The sequence below is a fragment of the Lepus europaeus genome, chromosome 3, assembly GCF_033115175.1.
Source record: "Lepus europaeus isolate LE1 chromosome 3, mLepTim1.pri, whole genome shotgun sequence".
Classification (NCBI taxonomy): domain Eukaryota; kingdom Metazoa; phylum Chordata; class Mammalia; order Lagomorpha; family Leporidae; genus Lepus; species Lepus europaeus.
The window spans coordinates 136,560,364-136,586,691 of record NC_084829.1 but is presented as its reverse complement, the minus strand read 5'-3'; the positions used below and the strand labels follow the sequence as shown (position 1 = coordinate 136,586,691).

General features: G+C 41.4%; 1 protein-coding gene across 3 annotated transcripts in view; it reads right to left on the bottom strand.

The window, feature by feature from the left end:
• PDE7B (phosphodiesterase 7B) overlaps positions 1-26,328 on the bottom strand; it is a 361,854-nt gene that overhangs the window by 19,722 nt on the left and 315,804 nt on the right. For all 3 annotated transcript variants that reach the window (XM_062186807.1, XM_062186808.1, XM_062186809.1), the window contains 5 exons: positions 24,925-24,988; positions 22,587-22,682; positions 20,029-20,129; positions 16,925-17,056; positions 1,084-1,175 (listed from right to left, as the gene is read on the bottom strand). In XM_062186807.1, the coding sequence (XP_062042791.1) occupies positions 1,084-1,175; positions 16,925-17,056; positions 20,029-20,129; positions 22,587-22,682; positions 24,925-24,988 (485 nt within the window). The remainder of the gene's footprint in view (positions 1-1,083; positions 1,176-16,924; positions 17,057-20,028; positions 20,130-22,586; positions 22,683-24,924; positions 24,989-26,328) is intronic.

Genomic DNA, 26,328 nt, shown 5'->3' with positions numbered 1-26,328 from the left:
CTTCTTTATCTGCCTCTTCCACTAACCTCCATTCTCCCCTCTTTTTTTTTTTTATTTGGTATCTTGCTTTTTAGTTCCTTTTGCATTTGATTTTTTAAACTTTGCAATTTATTTTAGCATGCCCGAGGACTGGTTTTCTTGAGTTCCAGGAGGTAAAAAGTTATCAGAGCCGAAGCTCCTCCTGCAAATTCCACATTCCTCTGGGTGCTAGGAAACAGCATGAGATAGTATCTGAGGGCCAGGAATAAACTGCACCCCAGAGCTTACTGCTTGTTCTACCGGGAGATACATACCACTTGCTTCTTCACCTCATTATGTGCCTCTGATTAAGAAGGGAACAATCTTCTCTTTACTCCTCTCACCTAGTTCCCTTGGATTCTGTACATTTTCATTACAAACACGAGAATTAGTGTTGGCCTTGGGAGATAGGAAAGCTGCTAACTTGGGCTTATGTGGAAAGTGGGGCGAAGGCCTTGGATTTTAGTAGGACTCACTACATACTGGGACTTAGAAACAGTGGGCTAAGAAACTGGTATTTCTCCTTTTGTTCAAAGTGCAAGAAGCATTAAGTGAATGAATTGTGAAAAAAGTTCTGGGGTGGATTCAATTACTTTAGAAAGACATTTTAGAAAAGAATTTCTGATTTCTATTTTTGGTGAGGCTGGTGATTGCAAAACATGCTTTATTGAGCTGTCTTCAATCTGGCTTGAGAACTCCTGTGTTCTTTCTTGACAAATATTTATTTGGATGTGCACGGGAGGACAATTCTACTAAGATAAGGGATGGGAATTTGGCAAAGTAGAACAGTGAGGCAGAAGAGTGTGAAAGCAGAGAGCTGTTTATTTTCCCTTTCCCTGACGTTAGGTCATAGACTGTCCCAGGCCCTTTCAAAGTGCACAGAGAGATTCTGGTTTCTGAGCTGCTGTAACTGATACCGAATGGCCTCTGATAGACAATCAAGTGCAGGCAGGAAGCACAGTGGCTGGCTCCCTGCCGTTCACACAGGGGTCTCAGGCATGGCCGAGAGAATGCAGCTTATCTTGACTGTGTGCACATCAGTATGTTTCATCTTGCGGCACTTACGTCATTTCCTTTGGCAAGTGGGCGAGAAGCCTTGATTCTCGAAGCATGCCAATTGTAGATCGCCAGTGGTGATTCTCCAGCACAGACATATTCTGGAAGGAAAGAAAGAAAAGGAAAGCTATAAACAAGGGAGAAGCCAGATACGATCTTTTGCGTGGGACACGGCTCTAGGGAAGCCAACATTTTCCCTCTAGTTGTTTGCACCTCATGGCACAGAGGCAGACCAGAAAAGAAACACAAAATAAAATCACCACAAGGCCCACGCTCAAGGCTGTAACGTCGTGGCAGGGTAACCCTGCACTGCACAGTTGCATGAGGGTTTATTTCCAGCATCCTTCACGCCTGCCTCTGCCCCTGCTTTCAACAGTGTGGTCAGGCAATGCTAAATATGGAAGGAAGGAAGTGCAGCAGTTTAAGATAGGCAGCAATGGATATCATGGCATTACAGTCATAACATAATCGAAGATCAGCCTACCAAACCAAGCAGAGACAGCCTCACAACCTCTGCACTAATCTCCTGCCCTGACCATTGTTCCCTAACATTGATAAGGAGCTCCTGTGCTCCAGCCACCAGGTCAGCTGTGGCACATTCAGACCTCTGAGTCTATTCAATAGTTTTGACTCAGCAGGTTCATGGTGATTAATTCTCATGTTTGCTAAACTTTGAGAGCCATTGTCACGAGGGCAGCTCTGTCAACAGCCTTCGTGACCAGTACACCGGAGGCTGGCCCACTAGGTCTATGATTTGGAATCTCCGATTGCTTCCTTGTTCAAGTATCTTTTTTTGTTGTTGTTATTTTGTTTTAGTTACTCAAATTATTTTACTCTCAATCATGTAAATGATTGATATATGATGGAAAGTGCTTACACTGATGAATAATACCAGTTTTTGTAAGTTCAAGAAAGTGTCAAGTTTGATTACATATGATCTTTAAAATAAAGAAAGCGAATATATATTTGCAATATTTCATTCAAAAGATATTTTATAAGCATCTGCACATCACAAAATTCATATTAACTACAAAGGCTTAATTAAATTACAACTATGCTTTCATTTCCATTTCATATTTTCAAAATTTTAAATAATTTCCTTTGCCTTCCAAAATAGATTTATAAAATTTATAATTATCCTTTCAAAAATCTTTTTTTTTCAAGTTCATTTTTCTCTGTGTTAAAACAGACTTTATTTTTTTTCACTTCATTCTTTTTATTGCAGCCAAACAAAACATTAGGAGTACTATTAAAGAACTGTAAATTTTATAACACTAACAAAAGGATGAACACAGTATAAGATCTTTTAATATCAAAGCTAGTGACAGGAATAGCAACAGAAATATTAGTTCAATGTCAATTAGGTGTTTAAAAATTAACTTATTAAATTATAGAAGTGTTTCTTGGCTTACAAGTATCTTTTAGACTACGAGATCTTGTGCAAGCAGGATATTAAAAACTGGAATGCAGCATCAGCCTTCGAGATGTTTGTGCTTGCATAGAATGTCCTATAAATGCAAATATTCGGGATCATATGCAGAATTGAAGTTACCAAAAAGATATTATGAAAAAATCACTATTCTATTATGAAATTTTTCAAACATATCAGAAGTAGAAAAATAAAAACATGTAACGAATTCTCATACTGCCAATACCCAGATTCAACATCTTCAAGATTTTGCCATGAGGACAGATTTTATTTTGATAATGAGGCAAAGCAAACAGGTTTGTCGAAGTTTGTCAAATGCTGAAAAACATGTCATTTGCAACAACACTGGGTTGTGATCTACCCATTCCTAGAAAATGACTGCATTTATGGATTGCTGGAGTTTCTGTCAGGATTTCCGACTTCAGAATCAGAGACTTTTAATTCTAAATGTGAAGTTAATATGATGAAAAACATATTATGGTAAGCCATAAGTGTATCATTTCTGTTTTCCATAAAATTGTAGTTAAAAATCACAAGGCACAATTCTCAACAGTGCTTAATAAAGACCTTTCAGTAAAAGTTGTTTATGCATACTCAAAAAATTAACTGATAGACTTTGTTTTGGAAGAATTTTATGAGTGTAGAAAAATTGAGCAGTAAGTAGAGTTCCTATGTACCCCATACCTCCTCTGATTTACCCTATTATTAATATCTTTAATTTGTGTGCAACATTGATTATAACTGATGATCCAATACTGCCACATTATCATTAACTTAAAGCCCACCACTGCCATTAGTGCTTATTTTTTGTGTTGTAGAATTTATGGAGCTTAACAAGCACACAGTGATATGTAGCCTCCATTACAATAACATATGGAATAGTCTCATTGCCTTGACCATTCCCTGTGGGCCACTTCTTCATCCTTCCAATTGTCACATACATTCTTGAGGATATAATATGATGGGGTGCATTTCCTAGCTGGTGGACATTTGGAATACCAGAGTGTTGTATCCAACATAGGCATTCAGGAACCCTGGTTTATAGTCTTTGTCATTTGCCTATCGACATCATCCTGAGAACTGATGTCTAGTTGTCATGTGAGGAAAGCCAGAGATGAAAACACATTGGTGGGCTTATGGGCTGGGATAGGTGTGACATCTGCCACTCGTGTGCCCATTTAATTGCATGGCACTCCACCATACTGCAGGGTCTAACTCATGGGAAGCTGACAAATGCAGTTGTATGCTCTGCAATAAGAGCACCTGGACTTGATGATCAGTTAGCAGAATTTGATATACTTCCTAATGATGGCATTATTTCTTTCCTTTTTTTTTAATTCAGAAATTCTTTATATAGCCTTCATATGAAGTTTAGTAGATATATGTTTGTGATTACCTTTTCCCATTCTATGACTTACATTCCTTTTATTCAATTTTTTTTTATTTATATAAGGTAAACAAATTTAATGTATTTCATATACACAGATTTAGGAGCATAGTGATTCTTCCCTTCCTACCCCCACTTCTGCTCATACTCCCACCCTTTCTCCTCCTTCCTTTCTTATTCTTTCTTTTAATTTTACAATGACATACTTTCAGTTTATTTTATAAACATAAGCTTAACCCTCCACTAAGTAAAGAATTCAACAAATAGTAGAGAAAAATACACTGTTCCTCAACAGTAGAGACAAGAGCTATAAACAATAATCAAATCTCAAAATGTCAATTTCAGTCATATACATTATACATTTTATATTCTATTAGTTACCACAGATCAGGGAAAACATATGATATTTGTCTTTTTTGGGACTGGCTTATTTCACTAAGTATAATGGTCTGCAGTTGCATCCATTTTGTTGTAAAAGACAGGACTTCATTCTTTTTTATGGCTGAGTAGTATTCCATTGTGTATATATACCACATTTTCTTTATTCAGTCATTGGTTGATGGACATCTGGGTTGACTCTATATCTTAGCTATTATGTCAATTATCTTAGTTCTTCCCCTGTGGGAACCTGTATTATGTTCCATCTTTCCTTTGATTTTACTGTATATTAAAAAAATAAGAATATAGCATTCATTAAAGGTGAGGGAAATGGTGTGATTCCTCTTATAGAAGGTACCCAGAGTTACTATAATCATGGAGAAAGAAGTCAGATGAATGGTGGTTGCCAGGGTCTGGGGGCACCAGGGATGGGAAATTGTTCTTTAATGGATACAGAGTTTCAGTTTTGCAAGATGAAGGAGTTTTAGGATTGGATGGTGGTGATGGTTGCACAACATTACAAAGGTAGTAAATATCACTGCATTGCATACTTTAAAATCATCAGGATGGTAAATTTCAGTATTGTCCCATGGTTTTAGGAAATTGAGGGAAAAGAAGCAAGGAAATCAATATGGAGACTAAATGGAGTGGGGCTGCAAACCATCCCATTATTACACCTCCTTCTAGTAGCTGAGCCACCCATATGATGCCCAATTCTTATTGAGAACCCCGAGTGACACACCCTGGATCCATTAGGAAAACACAAGCTCAAGAAAACTGCAAGCATTCTTGTTTCTAAGACCAGACGATTCCTCCAGGATTTTGTTCTAATGAGTTTCAATGGGGCTGAGTCTTATGCTCACCCTCTGTATAAGCTGTTATGTTGTTATTCGCTTCTCACGTTGCCAAGGAGTCATTATTCTTTATTCATCACTTGACCATATTTGAACCAGCGATGAGATTTTGTTACTTTAATCAATTGTTCTATTATTTCCTTTTAGGCTTAAGCCACACACAACAAAGAGAATGCTTATTAGGAATAAAATGCTAGGCGAATTTGTTTTGATTGTAAAGATTTATGAGAGCAGAGAGTGATAGGTTAGTGTGATGTAACAGATGTTTAATCCTGCAATGACATTTCTTTCAGTCACTCATGAGTGCACTTGCCAGACTAATTCAAGGAGATGTGGACATGAGTGTCCTCACATGAGTTTTTTAAGAGGCCAGAAAACTGTAACAAGACCTGATGATAAATGACACGCTATCTCTGTTGAATGTAACAAAAGTGTCCAGAGGATGGCCTTAAGCATTGTTATTTATGCCAGCCTGGCTTAACATCTTCATTAATAATCTTCCTCAACACAGAATACAAAGACACTTGGGAAATCTGCTGAGGGAGACATATTTGGAGATAAGCACCGGGGACATGGGAGGAAATCGAGTGGACTTGGAAGCTGGTGTAGAAAATAGACAGGAGAGTATGTGATCGCATACACTCTTTTGTAGAAGAGACAATAGGCATCAGAGTGTGCTTTGGCCAGGACCGTGTTGGGTGTAGGTACACTCCAGTGGCAGCCAGAGAGTAGGAAAAGCAGGGCTGTGTATGAGTGGAGGGACTAGCATTTCCAAGCACCAATGCTGTGTTACGCTCTTCACTTAACCCTCACTCACCTCTCTACTGTTAAATCCTTACCTCACAGACGACAGGAGCTCAGGTTCCTCAGAGAGGCCAAACAGCTAATGCATGGCCAAGCAAGGCCTTAAATGAGACTTGCCAAATGTTAAGACCTAAGCCCTGCATGTGTTGCTGCCTCACAAGAATTCCCTCTTGCTGCCACATCCAGACATTCAGGAGCTGGAAATTCATATGCTGATGAACGCCTGCAATTACATTTAACTTTCTAAAATTTACTTATAGTTGCTGCTTTAAAGAACTATAGTTGATTATTTTAATTAGATGTTAGTTTCTAAACCCATATCAGATTCTTTGCATTTATCTTCAAATCTGGTTTCACTGCTGGTGCTCCTGAAATCTGAACGTGTGAAAGGTTAAATAGCTTTAGAAGGTCTTAAGGGAGAATTATCTTTCACTCCACTCTCATCCTTCATATCCAATCACTGACTCCCGTCAGTTTGTCCTACATGACGTCTCTTGCACCCAGCCCTTGTTTTCATCAAAGCAATGGCATGTCTGTGCTTGCTATAGTCTGGTTACAGTTTGAGTGTGTCCCCCTCAGAGGTTCACATGCTGGAAACTTGGTCCCTGGTGTGGTGGTGTTGAGATCACAGAACTGGTAAAAGGCGGGGCCTAATGGAAGGTCATTAAGTCGGGGAGACATTGTCTTTGGAAGGGACTGATGCTGGTCTCACGGTCTACATTAGTTCTTGCAAGAATGGCTTGTTGTCAACCGAGTTTGGCTGTATTAGTTTGCTCTCTGGCTTCTTGTGTCACTGTGCAGTCTCTTCTGCAGTTGTGACCATTGTGATGTCATTAGTCACGAGGCTCACCAGAGCACAGCAGATGCCAGGGCCATGTTGTTGAATCTCCAGAATCATGAACGAAACACACCTCTTTTCTTTGTACGGTGTGCAGCCTCAGGTACTTTGTGACAGCAGCACAAAATGGACTAACGGACTAACACAGTGCTTTATTCCCCTTCTTAACCATCATTCCCTCAAGGGCATCCTCCCTACAGTTGCCAGAACATGACTTGTTTATTTGTTAGAATATTCCATCATCTCCCTAACCATTTGTTGACACATAAAGGAACACTCATTGAGCACCTACTAATGTGCCAGTTGCTAGGGCAGGTGCTAAGGTTGCAGGGAAAACCAAGACAAGGTTGCTGCCTTCCAGGAGCTCCCTTACCTGCAGGGTGATCTTGCCATCTGCCTTTCCCTATGTCCTGAACCAAGCCCACAGTGGATCCCTATCAGAGGAATGAAGCCTAATTTCTTAACTCAGTGCTCAATGCTCTCTGAAAATTGTCCCAACTATCAACATGTTCCTATACATTGGAGCTAATTCAATATAGTTATCTCTTTTTTCCTATAAATCTCAGAATCCAAATAAATGATACCATATTACAGGTCAAGTATCCCTTATACTAAATGCTTTGGGCCAGAAGTGTTTCAGATTTTGGATTTTTTTCCCCCAGACTTTTGAATAGTTGCATAGACTTTACTGGTTGAACATCATTCACTGGAAAATCTGATATCTAAAACCTCAAAATCTGAAACATTTTTATGTGTCATTACAGATTTTTGAGTATTTCAGAGTTTTGGATTTTTGGTTCAGTAATGTTCAACCTGACATAAGACTATAGCTTATTGATATAAGTATGATATTATTAATACATGACAGCATCCTCTTCTTCTGCCCCTTTTCATGCCTCCCACCTCTTTCTTCAGATTTCCTTATCAAATGAATGTCTGTCTTTCAAAGTCCACTTCAATTACGCTACCTACAAAGCTATCTGGAATTATTCTGGTCATTGAGGAACTTGCTGTTCTCTGAGTCTACGGCTGTTCAATGGAATTCCTCTTTAGGTCGTCCTCAAGTACTGAGTCCTGTTGGACTCAGTTCCATTGATAGGCGTTGAGTTCTGTGTGCACTTCTTTTTCTTCTTACTACATCAGGCGCTGCCTATGAGTAGGATGCCTCCCTCGTTCCTTTTGTATCCACTCAACCCTATACCTTGCATGGTTTCCATAAACTTGCTAGGTAAGTCACCCAACAAATCACTTAGTTTCATTTGACAAATATATTGAGCACTTACTATGTTCCAGGCACTGTAATAGATAAAGTCTATTATCAGTCATTTTCATGGTTTGAGGCTTAAGACCAAGCATGGGCTATGGTAGAGACTCCTGTCAGTTCATCCCTTAAATTATCTCAGTTTTCAGATAGGCTCATGGCTGTCCAGAATAATGACATTTCTCAGCTTTCTTTTTATCACTAGGTGGAATCACCTGGGTAAGCTCTAGCCCATTACATGTAGGCAGAAGTGTTGTGTGGGAATTCCAGGAATGTTGTTTAAGGGAAATCTTTAAAAAGGGGCCTCTTTTAGCTTTCCTCCATTATACCTTCTCATCGCCTAGAATGCAGCAGGAATAGCTTGAGCTCCAGCAGCTATCTTGGGCAATTGAGGACAAGTTTTATGCCCTAGGAATGAACTGGAAAGATCCTGAGTTCCTGATGACTTTGTGCAGCTACCACGCCTGTCCTGTCAAACCTCTTGTGAGGGATAGAAATAAACTTCTGTTTTGTTGAAGTCACTGATACTCCAAATGCATTTAAAGTCAGTCTGTTGTCCACCATATCATTCTGAAGGAAGGTATGAAAGTGCCTTAACATCCTGATTTTAACACTTCTTGTTTTTTTGCATAAGACATGGTAATAAAAATTATGTAATTCCAAAAAAGAGTGAGGAGAAATCACCTTAATAAGGTTGGACTCACACATGGACATGTATACATGCACATGAAATTTACATCTGTGTACACACAGGGACATGCACTTATCCATCTATTTTTGAGACAGACAATAGCCATCTGCTAAGAAAGCCTCTCTGGTCCCCCAAACAGAAATGAAAGCCCCATCTTCTGGCCATTCCACCCCTACCTAAGCTTCTATCCTAGTGTCTAAAATGCCAAGTCACAACTTTGCTCACGGGCCTTCCTCCTACATATCACTGTTCTGCTCATTTCTTCTTGAATAAAGTTTTTTTTTTTTTAATTTTTTAATGAATTTTGAAAAACTACGTTTTCTCAATGCTTTTTAGAATTGGTATCCAATAGTTCACTTCCTAAATGCTTACAACAACCAGGGCTGGGCCAGGCTGAAGTCAGTAGCTCAGAACTCAGTCTGGGTTACCCATGTGGGTGGCAGAACTCCAATTGCTTGAGCCACCCCTGTGGCTTCCCAGGGTGTGCATTAACAAGCAGCTGGAATTGGAAGCTGAGCCAGGACTCAAACCTAGGCGCTTTGATATGGGATGCAGGCATCCCCAGTGCTGTCTTAACCACTGTGCCAAATGCCCACCCCAATGTAATATATTTTTACATGTGAAAGTACTTTATTGTCATCCTATCCTATTTCTCTGCAATTGTGAAAGGGGCGTGAAAAGTAGGACTGGCTTGACTGCCTTGAAAGTGTGTTTTAGACAGGTCAGTTAAGGACCTGAAAATGCTGACAGTGGACTCTGTTAGCACCTTTCATCAGCTGTGCACCCCTTGGGAAGGCTCCATGCAATCCCCACTGGCTCCCCTGGCCCACGAAGGAGCTGCTGCCATCCATGACTGCTATGGGAGAGCAGGAAGCTTATCACAGTCATCTTTGCACCACAGTAGGGGGCACGGTGCCACCTCAATGAGTAAATATTTGTACAATGGCTACTGGCTTAAACCTCAGAGTTCAGGAGCCTGAAACGTTTAAGGAACTAGAAAAAAAAAAAAAAGAAAAAAAAAAAAAAAAAGAAAAAGAGCCCTATGTGAATTTTTGGTCAATATCTAATGGAAGCACCACTTGGGAATCTTCTATTTTCAAGTCCTTAGACTTAGGCAGATGCCAAAGAGGCTTTTGCAATTATTATAGCAATTGGCTCTCTCAGAATTCACTCATTCACTCACAGATGGCCAGGGAAAGGTGAATGACTTCACAAGTGGCATGTGTCACAGACAGCCTGTGTCCGTTTGAAGAGGAAATTAGATCATTGTTAAGAGTTTTAAAATCATTGCTACTCCTTCTGCATGGTTGGTAAACTTTTCCTGAGAAATTGCTAATCAGTGGGAGTAGCTACTAAATATTCACTGACCACCAGACCTGCACTGGACACAGGGGGAGCAACAGTGGGTGAGTTAGGCGTCCAGAGACTTAGCCTCTCCTGGGGATCTGATCATCTAACCGGGCAACGGGAAGTTAGAAAAACACTGCGGAGCAGAAGACAGTGAAGCCACACAGGAGGTGAATGTAAGATGGATTTTTAGAGAAAAAGAAGGCTCCCAGGTGGCCACAGGGCCCAACCACGCTGTCAGCCCCACCCCCATCCTAATGGGATTCGCTGCTCCTACTTCCCTGCCCCACCCCCGCAAAGGTTTAAAAGGACTTGTTCCTGAGCACGTGGCTCTCTCGCTCTCTGTCTCCTGACCTCTGTCTCTGTCTCTGATGCTCCCCTTCTCCCTCTTCCTTCTTCGCCTCTTTCCTCCAGTCTGTTGTGTTTCCCCCAATAAACTCTTTCCCTTAAAAAAAAAAAGGCTTCCAAGAGGAAGATATGTTCAAGTTGAGATCTAATGGACGAGCAAGTTAGAGAGGTGTCCAAAGGCATAGACACTTTATTATATAGAATATTTGCGTAAAATATGCTGAACAATAGTGCATTTGATTAAATTGGCAGTAGGAAGAGCACACATGAAGAGAGACAACTGCCGGTAACAGGGCACTTTATATCTTCCTCCTGTGTTTGATTGTCTTTAGAAATGATCACTTTCTTTATTTTTTTTAAAATTTTTTATTTTTTTATTATTTATTTATTTATTTATTTTTCCGACAGGCAGAGTGGACAGTGAGAGAGAGATAGAGAGAAAGGTCTTCCTTTTGCCGTTGGTTCACCCTCCAATGGCCGCGGCGGTAGGCGCACTGCGGCCGGCGCACCGCGCTGATCCGATGGCAGGAGCCAGGTGCTTACCCTGGTCTCCCATGGGGTGCAGGGCCCAAGCACTTGGGCCATCCTCCACTGCACTCCCTGGCCACAGCAGAGAGCTGGCCGGGAAGAGGGGCAACCGGGACAGGATTGGTGCCCCGACTGGGACTAGAACCCGGTGTGCCGGCGCCACAAGGCGGAGGATTAGCCTAGTGAGCCGCGGCGCCGGCCAGAAATGATCACTTCTAATAGAGTGCACGGATGGCTTATTTTCTGTTTCCCTAGAAGACAGCAGTGACTTTAAAACTTGTTTTGTCCATACTCTGTATTCCCAGCACCTGGTAGGAGGTAGGCACTCCATGTATATTTGTTGAGTGAATACAGGAATGAGTGATGTTTGGGAAACCGAACACAGTTTCAGACTCAATGTTGCATAGAAGCCTCACAGTGGGACGATGGGAAAGAAGGCTGGAAGGAGCAGCAGGGGTCAGATGAGAATGGGGCCAGGAAACTGTGTTAAGCCATTTGGACTCAATCTTGGGGAGCAGTAGGGCTTTGAGCCAGAATCCATGTGGTCAGAACTGCATTCTGGTTGCACAGTGGGGAGAGGGTTGGAATCAGGCAAGGCTGAATGTGTGCAGAGGAGGGGCGGGTGCTGATGTCCTGGACTATGCGGGAGGCAAGGGTTAGGGAGCAGTGAGCTGCAGGGATAATCATGCTGGGACCTCCCTGCAGGCGAGCAGCTCTACTGTGACAGACGCCTCTGGATTTCACAGAGCCTCAAAACCACTATCTGCAAAAGGCCCTCATCAGAAATGGTCCTGGAGAGCTGTCCGTATAGGAAGAGGATCCCCTTTCACATCCCTGGAAGTCTCAGGGTGTCTGGGACAGAGCACGTTAGGCACCACCCCTGTCTCCCTTTAGGATGCATCAGCTCAGCCATTGGTCCCAGTGACAACGTGTTCTGGGATCGGAAACTCTTCATCCCTGTGTCTTAAGCATAATCTTCATCTTAAAGCTGAGGGAGTAAATGTCTACCTTTGTGGCAACAAAACCTACTAGGATTATAATTTAGGAAAAGAAAAGGCCCTGAAAATGTCTAAAGAAAAGCTTTAGTTCCCTTTTCAACTGAATCCCCAAATATCATCCAGCATAAATTTGAAACCATCCCTTTGCTCACTAATAACGACATGCCTGGCATTTAATACAGAACCGTCGCAGGTTTTCAAATTCAACCAAGAGGCCATTTGTCAAAGAGAATCTGGTAAAGCAGAGTTGCTGTCATACAAGGCAGCTTTGATTTGTTTCTCCCCTGTTTATTGGAAACATTCTTTGATTAAAATATTTCAAATGATGCTGATACACCCAGTCTAGGGTACAAGAGGACTCAGAGTTAATTACAGCTCTTAAATCCAGAGGATAGAAGAAAAACAACAGGAACAGCGTCTGTGTTTTCATTTTTAATTGCTCATCAAACAAGACTCAAGCTTCTAGGAGACATGAGAGGTTCCTCCCTAACAAGCTAAGTGGTCGCCATGGTAACACTACAAGGGTCCAGCCGGGCGGGGGGGGGGGGGGGGGGAGTCTCAGAAAATTAGAAGCTCCTGGAGAGTCCCGAACAGGACCTTGGCCTTGAAACCTTGGTACTGCCTTGTTTTGGGCCTGCTGGAAGATGTCTTTCTCTCCTTTGATCTGCACCTGCCCAAGATAACTGAGTGCAGAGCAAGAAGTGTGGCTATCCGTTGCCGTCCACGGAGCCTGTGTTTGGAACAGAGCTGGAAAACCTTCATGAAACCCAAAATCACTTCTGAGCCTCCCTTCTATAATTTAAACACTGCCTGCCAAAGATGGCCTTGAAGCTAGAAATCGTGAGGTTATTTATGACCTTCGGAGGTGCTTGTTTCAGGAGAAGACTCAGGAGCATGCGGGAGGAACACTGCCTTGGGCTCTGGCTACTTCATGTTTGTGATGCAGACACTGAGAATGAAAACTGGTTAAAGATGCTGACCCCTGAAAGTGCTTGCAACGAATGACTACGAACAATTAGACGCTTTTGCAAGATGTTACACAGAGAAGTGAATACGCTGTTGTGTGGAACCGTTACGATCACATTTCACTCACACAGGTGCTCTGTCACTCATTAATACGTAGTTGGACTCTATCAGAGGGAATTAAGTGGGAATTGAACCGGAAGTGGTTCCTTTTGCAATGCAGTAGCAAAGGTGATATCTGACTGAATGCCTCCTTTGCACAGTTGTTGAGTTCACCTTTCAATTTGTGTTGTATGGGGGATTGGAGGGTGGAGGGACAGAAAATCAGCTCTGGCTCTGCATCCCACATGCCCCTTTCCCTCCCAGTCCACTCCCGGACACTTGGACTGCTCCCAATCTTATGAGAGAGGGGCCAGGTGCAAGCGCCTGCAACGCCTTCGAGTTGAACTTGGTGGGCGGTTCAGAAAGTGAGATTGGGCCAGACCGCAGACAATGGGAGGGAGCCCTCTGACCTGGCTTTCCCTTTATCTCAGGGCCGAAGCACACACTGGGCATTATGCAATGATCATCTTATTTCTTAGAACTCCAAGAGCACAGCCAGAAAAAGGAGGGAGAGGAAGCCCCCTTGCACCTTATCTCATTTATAGTAAGTCTGAATTGTGGCAAGGTCACGCACAGGGCGTTCCCAAACCCTCAGGCTCCCGAATAGCCTCTCGGCAGGACTCTTGTTGACCTAATGTTTGCGTATGCGAGGATAACTCTTTGTGTATGTATGGAAATATATTTTTTCACTCATTGTCATGGTTAACATTTTCTGAATTTTATATTCTACATTTTAAAATTCAATGACAGTCCTAGATCCTCTCCCTGGAAGAATGAACACAGGTACATTCTGCAAAAGCTTGTATTAGTTTCCTCAGAGATCACTCCTGTCTCAACCAACAGGTTCTGGAGAGGTTAAAAGGCTCTATTTCTAAAGATTTTAAAGTATCATGTATTACTTATGGTCTTGCTCAGCCTGTATGTTATGTAACATGACTTCCCCAGTATAACTGAAAACCTGAAGACTTGGGCCAGTTCCTCATCTACAGCTTAATTCAGAGATGTCCTGACCCAGGTCACGTTCTGTACAAGGAATCTGCAGTTCTTCTAAAGGAGAGCGTTATACTTAATCATGATGTGCCCGGGACACTGATCTGCGGGCAGGGGCTGTGGATGGCAGGGCCCCGCTCAGCTAGAGGCCACAGGGCCATTCCATTTCAGTTATTCTTGTGTGGCCTCTAATGCCATCTTTTCATCTCACCTATTAAAAATATTATTCACGCCTGAAGGCCCAATTTCCATCATTTGGTCTCCATGATTTTTTTTTTTTCTGAAACCACGTGCAGTGTCAGGTTTTTTTTTTTTTTTCCTGTGTCTTCTGATTCCAATTGTTTGGAGCTACACACTACAGAGCACGATGTACCAAGGTCTCCAATCCTCTTGGCTCTCCTCACCAGAAGAGAAGGGCCTGGAGGAGAACTCTCAGTTTCTTGCATACAGTAGCTGCTTAATATGAGTTTCAGGGGCAGTGTATACAGTAGGTGCACATGAGCATTTTGACTTTAGAGACAACAGATTTGAGTTTTAGTTGCAGTTGTGCCACGAAAGAACTGCTTATTTCAGGAAAAACATGACTTTGCTAACTATCAATTTTCCTCAGATATGAAAATAATGGTCCTCACCTAACTGAGGTATTGTAAAGATTAAATAATATAATACATAAAAATAGTGGGTACCGTGTTGGATCACAGTTAAATGTTGAATAAAGGTGAATTATGTAATATAATTTGTTGAGCCAAACTTTTTATAAAAATTTATCTTTTTGGAGTTTCTTAGCATAGTAATAAATATGAAGGCATCATACTTTTTAAAGACAAGACTGAAATTTCATATTTTCTGGGTCCTTTTAACCAATTTTTACTTTCAATATGTAATGATATTTAGTAGAATGTTAATCTTGTGATTATAAAAGTAAATTAAAAGCGCATCATTGTGAGCATTAAAAGAAAAAGGAAGGAATAAGGAGTGGAAGTTAGGGAGGGAGGAAGTTAGGGTGGGAAGGATTGTTATGCTCTAATAGGAAATACATGAAACTTGTTCCCTTTAAATAAATAAAAACATTTCAAAAGTCCACCCCTCCCCCCCCACCAATATGTAATGAACCCATTTGACTGATAAAAGTTTCAGTTTTTGTTCTAGGCAGCTCTAGGAAACTGGAGATGTCTTTACGACACTCCCACGGTATTGGTTTGCCTTTGACACTGTCCCCAAAACAGAAAGACATGAATATCTAGCCTCCAAGAAATCCTAAGACCAGATAAGCAGATGACTGATGAAGATAGTACCTTGAAGGATTTTTTTGAAAATTTTTTAAGGTATACAAATTGCATATATTTCATATCGAAAGATTCAGGAACATAGTGATACTTTCCATCCTATCCTTCCTCCTGCCCACACTCCCACCTTGAAGGGTTTTTCCCTAGTCAGTATCAAAAGGATCCTCTCTTTCCTACTTGGGACTAGGCCTGACACTACAGGTGGATAAATTCATTGCTGGAAAGAATAATAGCTCACTTTATTGCAGTAACATCTTTAAATACAAAAGCCAGCACAGGCATTTACTCTGTAATTTTTTTTTTTAAATTTATATTTATAGTGTACCTTTCACTAACTGATCAAATACCTGGTAAGCTAGGATTAAGTTGGTTTGGATTTTACTCATTTTGAAGATCTGAGTTTTGGGACTGACTCTGTGGCATAGTGGGTAAAGCCGCCGCCTGTGGCACCAGCATCCCACATGGGTACCGTTCAAATTCCAGAGGCTCTACTTCCCATCCAGCTACCTCCTAATGTGCCTGGGAAAACAATGGAGGATGGCCCAAGTCCTTGGGCCCCTGCACCCACATGGGAGACCTGGAAGAAGCTCCCGGCTCCTGGTGTCAGAGCAGGCCAGATCCTACCCTTGCTGTCATTTGGGAAGTGAACTAAAAGATGGAAGATCTCTTTCTCTGCCTCTCTCTGCCTCTCTGTTACTCTGCCTTTCAAATAAATAAATAAATCTTTAAAAAAAGTTTGAACAAATGCTTAAAGTCAGAAATTGGGTTCCATTCATGTTTGTACTCCTAGATTCCAGTGTATCAGTCGATAGGAACAATATATAGTTGTTAATTAAAAATATACAAGACTATGCATGGCATTGAAGAAATTATAAAATTTGGTTGTATTGCAATGTTGACTTTAAATAAAGAGATTGAAACAAAAATTATTAAAAATTATCTGTACCTCAGTGAGTAAGGAATTTGTTTTTCTGAGAAAATCTTTGCTATCTGAATCACATGGATTAGAGTGTCTTTTTTTGAAAATCCATTTTTGTTCATTGGCAGTGAGTACTTAATTTTCCACTATTAATGAAATTCCCATCTATTTTTTATTTTTATGTCTTTCTTTAACATCTGGTGTATTTCCTGTTTAAATGAGAATTCACTACATGTTATTAATACACTACATGTCAAAGAAACATTTTATGATCTAAGTTTTATGTACAAATTGTTCAATAGCAGTAGTTACTCTCAAATTTAATTGAAATTATGTATTTGATGATGAGAATTATGGAAGCCTTTATATGATGTGGAGTGTACCAAGTAGCCAGCCTTACTGATTGATTCCATTTGTCTAATAAAAGACATTTGATAAAGTCAGAATTGACGGGAATAGAAAACCTATTTGGGGGTTCTCAGGATAGTCACTCACATTTTTCCCAGTCAAAACTCATTTTGGAGCAAGTTGACTTCTTTGGACATCCTTGTAAATCCATGTAATCTTCCATGGGGGATATGCTGGATTGATATCGATGCCACACTCTTTGGATGTGGTCTCTATGACAGAGGCTGACCCTGAGCCTCCAAGGCTAAGATTCAGGCTTGAGCTCCGGGCCCAAGGCAGCTGACCATACTGTGTGTGGCTCCCAGCTGGGCTCCCTTACCTGATACAGGTTAGCAAGGTGGTGGTTCGTTTTGATCAGAAATGGCTGGTTCACTCCAGGGTGATCAACATCATGTGCTGCCGCCGCCAGCAGTCCCAGCATGATGTCCAGAGGTGTGAGGAAGCTGGCAAGCTATGGAGAAATCAGATTGGGAGATGGGTGTTTCCATGAACAGGTTAGCGCTTCTTCTTGCTAAATCAAACAGAATGAATGACTGTGGCACTGTTCAGGCTTGTCAGTCAGACCTGTACCCTCATCAGCATTCAGTGAGGTGATGCTCACATGAAATTGTCGTGGGGAGAAGGGAAAGAAAGAAAGGCTCCGTGTGAAATCACTGAGTGAATTCAAATGGTGCAGAGCCTTCAGGTACTCCCTCCCCTCTTGCTGCTGTTGCTGTTTTGTTTCATTACTGTAATGGCATTCTTCTTTTCCCCTAAGATTTATTTTGTTTTATTTATTTGAAAGACAGAACTACACAGAGAGAGAGAGAGAGAGAGAGAGAGAGAGAGAGAGAGAGAAAGAGAAAGATCTTCCATCCACTGGCTCAATACCCAAATGGCCACAATGGCCAGGGCTGGGCAAAGCCAGAGCCAGGAATCAGGAGTCTCCCACATAGGTACAGGGGCCTAAGGACTCAGGCCATCCTCCACTGCTTTCCCAGGTACATTAGCAGGGAGCTGGATTGGAAGTGGAGCAGCCAGGACCTGAACTGGTACTCATATGGGAGGCTGGCATTGCAGGCAGCGGCTTAAGCCATTATGTCACAATGCTGGCCCAGTAATGGCATTCTTGTGGGCAATACTCTCATGCTCTATGGGGAGAAGACTGAGCCTGAAATTAGCCTTGCTCCCAGAGACAGTTGTAAATGATTTGAAAGCTGAACACAAAGTGAAGAACATATTAAAAAATTTGTATATTTGGGGGCTGGTGTTGTGGCACAGTAGGTTAAGCTACTGCCTATAACACTGGCACTCCATATCAATGCAGGTTCGAGTCCTGATGCTCCTCTTCCAATTTGGCTCCCTGCTAATGTGCCGGGGAAAGCAGTGGAAGACGGCCCAAGTCCTTGGGCCTCTGCCACCCCGTGAGAGACCTAGGTGGAGTTCCAGGTTCCCAGCTTTGGCCTGGGCTGCTATGGCCATGTGGGGAGTGAACTAGCAGATGGAAGATGTCTGTCTGTCTCTCTGTTTCTTTCTCCCTCTGTAACTGTACCTTCAAATCAATCTTTAACAAAATTATTTGTCTATTTGAACTGTTTACTATATCTTTGTCACTTCCTTGAAAGAAGTAGAGTGAGTCACAAATTTCACATATTTCTCCAATGTGCAAGAAATAGTGAAGGAATGTGTGAGAATCTGATTTTTTTGTTAGCTAGGAAAGCAAGTTTGAAAACACCAATCTAGGGGCTGGCACGATGGCACAGTGGGCTAAGCCTCCACCTGCAGAGCCAGAATCCCATTTGGGCGCTGGTAAAGCTCTCTCCTATGGCCTGGGAAATTGGTTGAAGATGGCCCAAGTGCTTGGGCCCCTGCGCCTATGTGGGAGACCTGGAAGAAGGTCCTGGCCATTTGGGAAGTGAACCAGCAGATGGAAGACCTCTCTCTGTCTCTCTGTCTCTCTGTGTCTCACTTTCTCTCTTTCACTCTCTCTCTCTCTTTTTATTAGGCAGAGTGGACAGTGTGTGAGAGAGAGAAAGACAGAGAGAAAGGTCTTCCTTTTCCGTTGGTTCACCCTCCAATGGCCACTGCGGCTGGCGCACCGCGCTGATCTGAAGCCAGGAGCCAGGTGCTTCTCCTGGTCTCCCATGCGGATGCAGGGCCCAAGCACTTGGGCCATCCTCCACTGCACTTCTGGGCCACAGCAGAGAGCTGGACTGGAAGAGGAGCAACCGGGACAGAATCCGGTGCCCCGACTGGGACTAGAACTTGGTGTGCCGGCACCGCAGGCAGAGGATTAGCCTATTGAGCCACGGTGCTGGCCTCATTCTCTCTTCTCTGTTTGTAACTCTACCTCTCAAATAAATTAAAAAAAATTATGAATCTAGTACTAACTTTAAAATATAATTGTGCAGTACACAACTATTATAACTTTTGGATTACATAGAGATTCAAAAACAGAACCATTAAGGTCTGCAGGATATTTTATAGGGATGAGGCATCTATCCAGCTTTGTATTGGGAATGACTGTTCAGTATTTGTACAAGGGTACTTTGAAGAGTTCATGGAAAATATAAGTAAATTAAAAGTTTATTTGGGTGCAAAAACCTGAAATCCAATCACATTAAGAATTCTTCAAAAAGTTCATGAAAAAATTAAGAATGGATTTCAAAATGTTTTTGCACCAAAATAAATTTGTCTTTTATTTCAATTTTTCTGCAAAACACAAACTTTTTGATATATCTTCGTATATTCAGTGGTTGGGGCTACAGTAGCTGTATATTCAGTGGATGTTAAATCTGATTGCCCTGTATACTTGGAATGAACCTTTTGAAAACCCTTTAAGAAAATGTAGATTCTATCAGCTAAATTTTATATGGTTAAGAATGTTGCATTGGTTTAATGCTTCAGAGTATGCATGCTATGAGGTCTGTGACATTCATAAGTTTTCTTGGGCCCTGAATCAGGATGTCCACTTGGCTCAGCAGGAAGTGGAGACTGAACTTTGAGATGTTTTCATTGCATTTGTTGATCGAAAACCATGAGGTAGAAGACTTCTGTCCGTGAGGCTCAGTGCTGGCGCTGTTTGTGGCAAGGATTCAAGGCAAAAGAGTTTATGGTTGGGACTGGTTAAGATTTCCAAGGAACAGATTGATACAGAGAGAGTTGTTTTGTCCCAATACAGCCTTGAAAATACACAAAATACAAACGGAAACCTCATAAAATTCACATTGTTTTAATGAATATTATAAGATTTCCAGAACTTACACTGGAACTTTCATATAAATTATTCGTTCATTCAATTATTAATTCATTTACTATGACTTATTCATTCAGGTTGTGAATGATTCATAACGCAGATATTCAGGTACATGGGTGATTCGGGCCCTGCAGGCAGTTTACTTGGCATTTCCAGCTGGCTGAAGAAGCAGCTGGATCTCCGCTTACCTTTGGTTCCCTCAGGTAGCAGTGCATAGCCTGGGTGACGTCGGCCGCGTGGACGGCGTTGTGATACGGGTTTTGACTGTGGTAATCTTCCTGAACCATGACTAGAAGGTAAAGAGATAACTCAGCTAAAACCAAAACAGGAACGGCATATTAGCTCAGACGGACGGAGGGGGCTTTTGGCTTAAAAATATCTGTGCCTCCAGAATGCACAGCCTGGGGATCCTTTCAAAGTGCACACGGTGTGCAAGCCTGGCAGTTCTGCTGACTATTTTCAGTGGGGAGGAGGGAGAGGAGAGGGGAGAAAGGCCAAAAGGATTTGTGAGGCCCTGGGGATTTCTCACCTCCTTCATAAATCAGCCCTTTGTAGCATTCATGAATGCTCTCATTCATTGCAGAAAATAAATACATAGGAGAAGGACAACTTTATTTCACACTATAGTTTAATAATTTAAGCTTGCTGCCATTTATGAATGATACGACACAAATAAGGTTTCATTTGAAAGACCCTGGTTGCATCCAACTACTGATATCCAAAGAATTGCATAGAAAATACTGATTGAAGCACGTCTCCGGCTTCTTCAGGGGGAAATCCAATGTACTGCATCGATCCAACCAAGGACTCCTTGCATTTATTTCGACCTTATTCAAGTCAGTGTCATCTTTTCTACTCCTCCAATCTAAGTTTAGAGCACTGTGGGAAGTAAGTAGAAAGGCAAGCAAGGCCATTTTGGTTTGCTACCTACAGAAGCCACTAACTAGCCTGCTTTATCTAATAACCAAACAAACAACACATTGCTCAGGATGCAATGGCCTGTATTTGCGAGTGTAGACATAACTCTCTCAGCCCATGCTGTGAAGCTGGTTTGGGATTCTGGTGTTAATTCGGCTGTCAAGAGTTCACATGTTCTCTGAGTAAATGCATATATCCAAAGTACCTGTAGCTGTACCTCCCTCTTCAGGCAAAACAAAAAATTTTTTGGCCCTATTCATGGCTATTACTTTGCTCAGGTTAAGATGCAATCAGATTGAGGTTATTTGGATTCTTGGAAATGAGCCATGTAGTGGCAGGTTTCAAATATTTCTGCCCCATACACTTTTTATTCAGCATATTTATTTTACAATTACCTTGAAACCCTGGCTCCATTACTTATTATCTCTATTGGCCAAGTGACTTAATTGCAAGTTTCCTCAGTTACCATCTGTATGAAATGGGGATTCTGTAAGGATTAAATGCAAAGAGTTCCTCACAGATGTAGCCACTGTATATGTCTGGCTGCTGTGGCTGCTCTTATTACTCTCGTCACTGTTATTTTACTCTTGATGACGTTAAGTGAGCTTCCAAATCCAAAGAAAGACAGCAACTGCTTAGCAGCAAAGGGAAGCCCTCGGGTGATTATAAATGCGCCCTGGAGAATTCACTGACAGATAAAGAAGAATGTGAACAAAGTCAAAGAAGAACTGGGCTGCTTTTTGACAAAGGGCCACGGTAGAGTCAAGTGGAACAACGGTGGATTCTCATGTCGGATGCACCCAGACTTGAACTGAGGTTCTGCCACTTAGGAACCACTGGTTTTGGGCAACTGATGAAAGCTCTTTGCATCTCTCCTTAACTCTGGGCCACGTGGTGACAAAAACATCCAACCTGCACATTCATTTAGATTCTTAGAAAGAACTTACCAAAAGCACTCTGCCCTTGCTGGGCACTACACAAATGATAGTTACTATTTTTTTTTTTTTTACAAAGGTCTATTGAAGATGTTCAACAATTCATGTTCAGATTAGAGTTAGCTGAGGCATACCTGTGAGCTTTTGTTAATATATGAGCAGATAAGTATCATTATTTCATTTCTTTTCTTTCTTTCTTTCTTTTTTTTTTTTTTTTTTTGACAGGCAGAGTGGATAGTGAGAGAGAGACAGGTCTTCCTTTTTGCAGTTGGTTCACCCTCCAATGGCCGCTGCGGCCGGCGCATCGTGCTGATCCGAAGCCAGGAGCCAGGTGCTTCTCCTGGTCTCCCATGCGGGTGCAGGGCCCAAGCACTTGGGCCATCCTCCACTGCCTTCCCGGGCCATAGCAGAGAGCTGGCCTGGAAGAGGGGCCACCGGGATAGAATCCGGCACCCCAACCGGGACTAGAACCCGGTGTGCCGGCGCCGCAAAGCGGAGGATTAGCCTGTTAATGTTCATTTGAAATACGGCTTAAATCACTTCCAATTGACTCTTACATTGACAGCTATATCCAACTTGCTTAACCATCTTGTTTAATAGTCACCACCTATTCTTTCTGAGTATCATTATTGATATCTATGTATGCTATCCATATATATGATAGTTTTCTTTATATAGCCTTAACCTATTGAAGATGTACTTGATCAAATAAGGAATATTTTAATCATTTAAAATGGGTAAGCCATATTTTAAAAAATGAAGATTAGATCATTTAAAGTTAATTTGATGCCTTTATCCATCATGCTATGGTTCTTGTCATTTCATATTAAAAAGTGGTATATGCTGCCATTCTTCACAGAAGTAGGGTTAGGCATATGGAAAAAAGGACTTACCTAAAAACCTGTGTAAGGTTACCATGTCTAACTTGAAATGGTGAATGAGTCCATGGGTATTGAAGAGGTGGCACAGTAGTGTTACCAGGCTGTTTCCTGTAGGAAAAGAGTATCCTATTTTAACTCATTTTTATCATCACCAAAATAACAAAATTGACAATAAGATCCAAAGTCTCTGAACTGAGATTTCGCTAATGGAATAATTTTTCTCCTTTTAGATTTGAAATTATTCAAGGATGGATGTTATATGACTATGATCCAGGCCTAGGTATTTTCCATTTGTACAGATAAAACTATCTCAGATCTTCTTCCTATGCTATAGACAAAGAAAACACTAACAGTAGGAGTAAGGACTGGCGTTGTCGGGGAGTGGATAAAGCTGCAGCCTGCGATGCCAGCATTCCATTTGGGCACTGGGTTGAGACTGTTCCATTTCTGACCCAGCTTCCTGCTAATGTGCCTGGGAAAACAGAGGAGTATGGCGTAAGTGCTTGGGTCCCACCCACGTGGGAGACCTGGAAGAAACTCCTGGCTCCTGGCTTCAGCCTGGCTTAGCCCTGGCTGTTGTGGACATTTGGGGGAGTGAACAGCAGATGGAAGATCTCTCTTTCTGTCTCTCCCTCTCTGTCTCTTTGTAACTCTGCCTTTCAAATAAATAAATAAATAAATAAATAAATAAATAAATCTTAAAAAAAGGAGAGTGAATTTGCCTACTAAAGTGTCAGGAATATGTGTGTGTAGCTGTATGTGTACTTTTAAAAGACAGTTAATGTTCACTTGAAATATGCTTAAATCACTTCCTATTGACTCTTACATTGACAGCTGTATCCAACTTGCTTAACCATCTTGTTCAATAGTCACCACCTATTCTTTCTATGGAAAATCACCCAAGTGAAGATGTGACTATAGATATTTTAAAACTCAAAGGCAGCACAGAAATAAAATTGAAGCTATAATAACTTGCAAACATTCAAGAAATACTGTTTATTTAAGAATAATGATTTTGAATTTTAGAAGTATTATTACAGAGTTTAGGACTTCAGAATGGACTAAGGTGACTGGGTGGTGTTTTCTAAGCATAGTCTTCTAGGGTACATGATTCCATGGGTCTCTGCAAATGTGATTGTCATTGAGCTGTTTCCACAGCTCTCTAAGTTGAGACAGTTGATAGCACTGCACATGATTCTTGTCCACAGACTTGGAAATGAAATCAGGTGGCTATACAGTTGACTTTCCCCTCCCAGTTTTGTAGTTATTTATAAATTCATCCCAGCATTCCTTGCTGTGTGTGAGTCTTTTAATTCTCCTTTGCGCTCATTGTAGAATGTTACTGAATCTCTAATTAATAAAGTAAAATCCTTGGAATATGTTCATTTCCTATTTTTAGGGAAGTCATGATTATACTCTTCTAAAAAGAAACAAATGCCAATTAATGGGTTCTTTTTGTTTAGAGTTAATTTCATTTATCAGGACCCATTTCTCAGTTAAACTAAGCAAAGTGAAATACCAGCTTATGGGACCCTTTCTGATATGGCCTGGGTAGCTTTCCACAATGTAAAACTCCATTTCATGCTCGTAGGTTGTAACCTTAATGGCGTATTGTTTGCCAAATAACAGAATAGCGAGAAAACCATCCATAATGACTTAAAAGCACACGTCTGGTAGATGACAGGACACACCAAGGGCAGCAATACTGGTGATGTCAGCCTTTGGCTTCCTAAACTTATCAGCATTTATTTAATGGGAAGATGGAAATATAATAGAATTTTATTATTTCCTTAAGGAAGGCTTTTATAGGCACACAAATTTAAAAGGTGAAACCAATGAGAGTGTTTATTTTTTCCTTCAGCCGAAGCCAAGTTTCTCCTTAGGAGTCATATTCTTCTGATGGCACCAAACATATTTGAGTACTACCTGCAAAGGGGTGCACTTAGCTCACTTAATAAAACTGCACAAGCCCCCTGCACTGCAGGAGACAAGACTGATCAGAGTGCTTTAGTGTTTCCAGCTTTTATCGACTAACAGGGAACTTCCTACTTATGGATATGGCCAAAGTATTCTGTAAGGACAGAATCTGATCTCTGGTTTCCAAATTCCTTTGGGATCATCAAGGTCAGAAGAATATTGTCTTAAGATGCTAAGGCTGAATTCAGTCCTTATTCTTCATTGGAATTAGTTTTCCCCATAGACCCTGCTCCTTCTTGTGTGGTGTCAGACTTATTCGACCAGATAAAGAAGGCAAGGAGAATAACAGTATCCAAAAATGCATTTCGCTTTTCATGAAATTAATCCCACTCTACGGTGTGTATTTCCGTGAGAATTCTTTGGGGTAACTTACCATTTGTCAAGCGATCAAATAAGAAAATGTCAAAGTCCCACATTCCCACTTTGGAGAGCATATGCTGAAAAGGCAAACACAAAACAGCACTCAAATGAATCACACAGGAGACACAAACATTTACTCTGCGACATAGTGAATTAAACAATTAGAAAGCAGAGAATAGCAGCAAACTACTCCATGTACAACTCGCTGTAATCAAGCAAATGTTACTCCACTCACTAACAACAGTATTCAAGAGCGGGTTCCAGAGTTAAACCACCTAATCTAATGATAGCCACATCTCTTCCCAGCTGCGGGACCCTGGGCAAATTCCTTAATTTCTCTGGGTCTCCGTTTCTTAATTTGAAAAATGTGACTGATAGTATTATCTACTTCAGAGGGTTGCTGGAAGAAGTAAATAAGGAAATACATCTAAAGTGCTTAGAACAGTGGATAAGAATCAGCAGCACATGTCAGTTTCGTTTAGTTAAGCTGCAGTTCAGTAAAGACTGCATTCCAAACCACTATACCTTTAAGGGAGAAGATTTACAACACATTTAAAGAAATGAAATGAAAATGATTGTTGAGCATATTACTCTGCTTTGTGTGGGCTGAATGGGAAATTAACCACTGTAAGAAACTGATGGATGAGTTATTGAAGATATTAGACAATTTAAAGACCCCCCTGTCCAATGCAGGCTTACTGATGTATCTTTCTTTTGTAAAATGCTTCATGCTAGGATTAGATGGCACTGGCCTGAGTTTAGATGCAAAGTTGTAGTTGTCGATTCTATTCTCACTACCGGTCCTCACACGGCCCCTCTTCTCAGAGTCAGTGACTCAAGTTGAGTTCAGGCTCACTAAGTCGTGTCACCCTGGGCTTCCCTCTGTCTTATGCTAAAATCCAGATATCTAGGCGTCACACACAAAGACCTTCACAATGCATCAGAAAAGTGAAGGGTTAACAGGTAACTGTTGAAGTCTAGGTTGAGTGAGCTGCTGACCCAATCGCATGCTACCAAAGGCAGACACAGGACCTGACCTCTGATACCCAGACTGTTCTTTCTGTTAGCATCTCAACACCCCCTTTCCTGAGATGGGGCTGCTTGGAGGAGAGAAAGCACTAAGAGTGCTTTGTCCTTGATGCTCCAGTGCTGGGAGAGCAAGACTATGCTTTCCTCTCAATAAACAAACATTCTCCCAGGCTGACACCCTGCAGGTGTTAGAAGGAGGGCCTTTTTTTGCCCTCTTGTAGACCTGCTGTTGGGAATTGATACTGATGGTACCTGCTGCTCATTTTTTCCCCCTCAAGATATAAAAGCTTTAATGGTCTTTAGAAATCACATTACAGAAGTACCCAACTGTTATTGCAGCAACTAAACACTTTTCCTGATATAAATTCCTGATACCCAATTACATTTT